Genomic DNA, 5,135 nt, shown 5'->3' on the forward strand with positions numbered 1-5,135 from the left:
TCTGATACAAGTTTTTAAAAAGAATATTAAAGGATTATTTCACTCACTATAATCTTTGAATTCCAAGACTATTATTGTACCTCTTGATAGAAGTTTCTCAAAGAATATTAAAGGATGGGCACCCTTCACTTCAAACACGGAGGTTGTGAGTTACGTTCGAGTCATCAAGAGAGCAAAAAAGAGTGAGAGGTACTCGCTTCAAATTTAATTAAAGCAAGGATTATGTCCTAGAATTCTAAAAAGTCTTGCTGTAAAAGAAAAAAAAAAAACTTGGAAGAAAGTAAAAATCCAGGACTGTGTCATAAAGTTCCAAATTATACAATTGCAATCTAATCATTACTGATTGTTTTTGTTGCATGTCTCCTCAGAATGCAAAACATAATTCCGATTTTCTGGGAGATATGAAGGAGTTGAACATCACACAAATTAACACCAAGTTTAACAGATTCAAGATGCATCAGAGACACTACTCTTATTTTGCACGAAAGCTAATCAAGTAACGAATTTCATCATATAGCTAAAATGACATCTACGAATGGAAATAGTAAATTTCATCTTTCGAAAGAGGTGAACGGACTATTTAGCCATTGCATAATGCAACCCCTTAATCGAAAGAGAAGATATGACAGTTCAATTTTTAAAATTAATTCATTATGTATTCTCGTAGCCTTTTGATTTAGGTCGTACATATCTAGCCTTCTTTGTTGGTAGGAGGTTTGGTTATTGTATTTCAATTAAAAGAATGGACAATAATGATCAGGATCATTTAAATCCAAAATTTTGAACAATTGTGGATTTACAAAAGAATGTATGTTATGTACCCACCATTGACTAAAAAATACTGTAGTAATAAGAATACTAATTTATTTTTTTTGGAGAAAATCTTGAATATGAAATGGCTGCATTGACTCTGGACAAAACAATTGAATAGACAGAATAGAAAGAAAAAAAAAAAGATCGAACCAAAATCCTAATTTCACCTTCTAATTCGAACTTCCAGGGAAAAAAACACCACAAAATGTTAAGAATTTTATATTCCCAAAAACAAATAAAAGAGAAATAAAAAAAGAAGAGAGATGTAATTGCATGGAATATAAAATAAATAGGCATCAGTCACTCACATACACAGAAAGAACTGAGAAGAATCAGTTGTCAATACCCTCCGGCGGCGGCTGCAGACATCGAAGACTGTAACTGTAACAAATGGCGATAGCAGTCTGCTGCCGTCGGTCTTTGCTCCGGGTTATGGTCCAAACACCTATTCTGCAATTCCCTCAGCAATTTCGGCACCCCTACTAATCCACAGCTCTTCACTAATTGCCCTATTCCCCATACATCCACTTTCACTCCATGATAATTCCTTCCCATCTCCGGCGGATGCCTCCCGCTCCCCGTCGCCGCTGCTCCTCCGTGAGGATACAGCTGCGGTGCTGTCACCGCTTCGTCGAATCCCGTAATGAACCATTCGTTCTCCCTGTCGATTCTCCTCATCACTTTATCCCATCCCAAATCCCTGTGCATAAATGAAAGATCATGTAGTGCGACTAATGCTTTTGTGACCTGTTTCAATGCTTCTATTAATTGATCGCAATTAACTGGCTTCAATTTGCAACCTCTAGGCTTGAATACCAATGCGAGATCTTTCTCCGATGCCCTAACCACAAATTCCGCGTGTGGGATTCTATGATCGAGAAAATCGTATATCTCTTTGATCCCCAACCATTTTCTCTTACTAGAAAAATATCTCACCACTGTATTCGGAGTCATTTCCATGAAATTTCCATTCCCAAAATCTGTTCGCTCAAAATCCGTGTATGGAAGATGTTTAAAATTACTCCCGTTACTGCTCACGTAATGGAAGCATTTATCCGCTAATAATGGTAATAATCCAGCAATTCTCCAGCACGGGACTAAAGCTTTTAATCTTTCCACTGGTGTTGATAGATCCACTGTGTAAAGATCCGTTCGGATGATTCGGTCCTGTGATCGACTTAACGCACAGAAAGTAACAATAAATCCCACGGCATAGTAACCCAACACGTAAGGAAGGTCCATGTAACTCCAAAGGAATTTCTCTACAATAGAAGAGGACGGATCTAATTGACCTTCTCTTAACTGATCAGTTTCCTCTCCTCTCCACAAGCAAAAATTCCTTAAAAAAGCAGTAACATTAGGCCATTGATCTTGTACGGTCTCCGCGAGAGACGATGAAGATTTCCGTACGAATACCATTTCGATGGAACAAAACTTGGATATGATCCTATTAATGCAATCATCCCAAAGGCCAATGTAAGAATCCCGATCGGTAGCGGTTGCAGCGGTGAGACTAGGGTTTGAGCGCATAATAGAAGTCAAGACATCGTAAGTGATGCCTCTACAGTCTAATAGCTCAGTTGAGGTTGTAAAAAATAGTTCTCTCCCTTGAGGCAAGTCTTTGAACACGTCTCGTCGGAGAGGGAAACGGAGCTCCTCCGGTGGTGGCTGTTGCAAATGCCACGAGAGCTCAAACAAGCTTGGAAGAGTAGGAGGAGGAGATCTGAGACAGCCAACGTAGTACTCAGTTGGATCTTGAAATTCCCAAGGAGTAGTTGCTGCAAATGTGTGAGCCAATTTTAAATTATTTTAACTACTATGAAAAATTCAGTTGAAAATAACAAGATACTATTAATGGGAACTATGGTATAGACTAATATTAAATTCATTTAGCTTAGAAGGGGAAGAATAGAAAATTTAATGATTGGCTTTACACAAATAGAAAATTCTAAATTTATGGAAGAGACTTACATCTGATGGGAAATTCAGAAGAGGGAAGCTGCAATCTTTCACTGGGACCTAAATTGAATAGAAAATTAAAACTGTTACATCCTACAAGCTAAATATTGTAGTAGTACAATAAATGGACTTGAGCAATTAGATTAAAAAAAATAAAAATACCAGAAGGAGCAAGAGCTGGAGAAGATTTTCTTCTGCCAAAGACTTTGAGTTGTATTCCAGATTGGAATCTATCAACTGAAAAACCTTTCATGGGTCCATCTTCAAAGGCCTCCATAGTGCAAGCCACCATAGAATCATCCAAAAATGCAATTTCATCTGCATTTAAAAAACTTGAACCTTGTAGTTTTACTCTACCTCTGTGATGCTCACCTTCTTCAGCCCATAAACTCACCGACTCCTCCCATATCATCCTAATCTTCCCGATGCGCCGAAGCTCTTTTGAAGTAGTAGAAGAGGATGGACCGCCGCCGCTTATATCTAATGAAGAAGATGGTACTGTTTCAAACCCTAAGAACCCACCTCTTGTTCCATGAATGAATGTTTCAGTTCCACTTGACAATACCAATTGTTTTGCCCTCACTACATCCACACAATATATACATGTCATTCACAAATCATAATAATGTTAATTGTTTTTAAAATTAATTGTTGTATGTACGATGTGAGTAGTTAAATTAAAAGAAAGATAAATTAAATGAGTAATTATTTTTTTGTACGAGTACCAGAGTGAGGAAGCTCATCATCCCTGAAGGGTGGAGGAGGAGGCAAAGACTTGGTAACAACGAGAGGTGTACGAATATCGTCAGCAATAATATTGGACTGAGTTCCGATTCTAGTTTGAGGAGTTCTCATTCTTGAGCCCATAAATTGAGATAATTCTTCAAATACTTCTTCATCAAATGAAGCTGGCAATCTATGAATCTTCCTTTCGTAAGGGGAAAGTCTAAAATAACTTTTTCCAATTTGTTCCCTTTCAGCACCTCTCTCCCATTCATAAACTTTTCTGAATTCACCCAACATGTTGTCCCATTTAGTCCCAGCAGTTTTAGCATCTCTGTTAACTCCATGCCTGTTGAGAAACTCAGCCACTTCTCTATCTTTATCAGCTCTCGTCTTGCCTCTCCCACTTCCTCCAGTGCCGCCGCCCGCGGCTGCTCCTGGAGAACCTTCTAGATGAACGAGCTCTGATGATGAACCACTACCACTACCACCACCACCTTGGTACTGAATTTTCCAAGCCCTAGCTAGCCACAACATCTCGTTAGGTTTCCAAACCGGGCTCACGTATTTTCCTTTCCTAAATTGTTGGTGAACTTGTTCTCCTCCTTCGCTCTTGCTCGGCTCTGAAGAAGGCCGAGGAGAGTGAGAAGGAGAAGAAGCCGTGTCTGAAGAAGACGCGGTCGGTACTTGAGTTTGAGGAATATTGGTAGCGGTGGTAGTGTGAGCGGTAGGTGATATTGGGCTTGATTCCGCACTCAGTATAGTACCGGCTTTCTGCTGCTGCGAATGATGTTGTTGTTGTTGATGATGAGAAGAGGAAGACGAAGAAATGAATTTCCATTGACTTGCAGTATATCTTGGCCGCTTTGTATTAACAACTTCAAACTGTTGCTGTTCGAAAGAAACAGAAGTAGCAGCAGCAGTCGGTATATTATAAAGTGCAGAAGAAGAAATATAAGGAGCACCAGAAACCACCGACTGCTGCGGCTGCTGTAGCGGTATAGTATTATCTGGTGAATCTTGTTCATGAGGGTCAACTGGAGAGTTAGATAAATGTTGTTTCTTGGTGCTATCTCCTTTGTTTTCATCCATCTCTTCAATAAGGGCCCCAGATGGATGGGGAAAAAAATACTAATTAAACACACACACACCGCCCTAACTCTTCTTAGTCACAAAGTAAAACAAGAACCATACAGAGTATTGAGAAAATGAAACCACCATTACTTTGCTAGCTGTAAAACTAGATCTGTTCTATTTAGACTTTCTTTCATTTTAAATATACTCCATTTCAATTTATTTGTCTTAATACAGGAGTATATTTTATAAATGTCTAAATTCACAATAAACATTAGTTAATTTAACTTTCATACTCCGAATTAAAAAAAAATTATAAAAAGGATATTGAAGAGACCTATGTTGAATCCTAGGGTATCTTGAAAGGGAAAGAAAAGTGAGACTTGTATAAGAAAAGGGCAGAGAAAGAAAAGTCGAGATTGTGGAACCTGCAGTTGAATGAGACTTGACCATGAGCTCAATTTTAACAGTAAATGCCTCTCTTGTTAATATTTTAGTATTATTTTACTTGGTACTAAAATCTGATCAAAGTGGGGGCGTGTTTGGGGGGTATGAAAGAGAAAACA

At 38.5% G+C, this 5,135-nt stretch overlaps 1 protein-coding gene across 1 annotated transcript; it reads right to left on the reverse strand.

Moving 5' to 3' along the window:
- Positions 1-1,013: 1,013 nt before the first annotated feature.
- LOC102589625 (uncharacterized) lies at positions 1,014-4,587 on the reverse strand. Its single transcript, XM_015303116.1, has 4 exons — positions 3,498-4,587; positions 2,935-3,354; positions 2,785-2,832; positions 1,014-2,591 (listed from the first exon to the last, which is right to left on the reverse strand). The coding sequence occupies exons 1-4, from the start codon at positions 4,585-4,587 to the stop codon at positions 1,153-1,155; spliced, it is 2,997 nt and encodes a 998-aa protein (XP_015158602.1). The 3' UTR covers positions 1,014-1,152.
- Positions 4,588-5,135: the final 548 nt, after the last annotated feature.

This window comes from Solanum tuberosum, unplaced genomic scaffold, assembly GCF_000226075.1.
Source record: "Solanum tuberosum cultivar DM 1-3 516 R44 unplaced genomic scaffold, SolTub_3.0 scf00414, whole genome shotgun sequence".
Classification (NCBI taxonomy): domain Eukaryota; kingdom Viridiplantae; phylum Streptophyta; class Magnoliopsida; order Solanales; family Solanaceae; genus Solanum; species Solanum tuberosum.

What these genes read in the sequence shown, in the direction of transcription:
- LOC102589625 (XM_015303116.1), bottom strand. Translation starts at nt 4,587, where the DNA reads ATGGATGAAAACAAAGGAGATAGCACCAAGAAACAACATTTATCTAAC. An exon ending in TGATGAGCTTCCTCACTCTG is followed by an intron (nt 3,355 to 3,497) that starts GTACTCGTACAA and finishes GTGTGGATGTAG; the next exon opens with TGAGGGCAAAACAATTGGTA. An exon ending in TTCTGAATTTCCCATCAGAT is followed by an intron (nt 2,592 to 2,784) that starts GTAAGTCTCTTC and finishes ACACATTTGCAG; the next exon opens with CAACTACTCCTTGGGAATTT.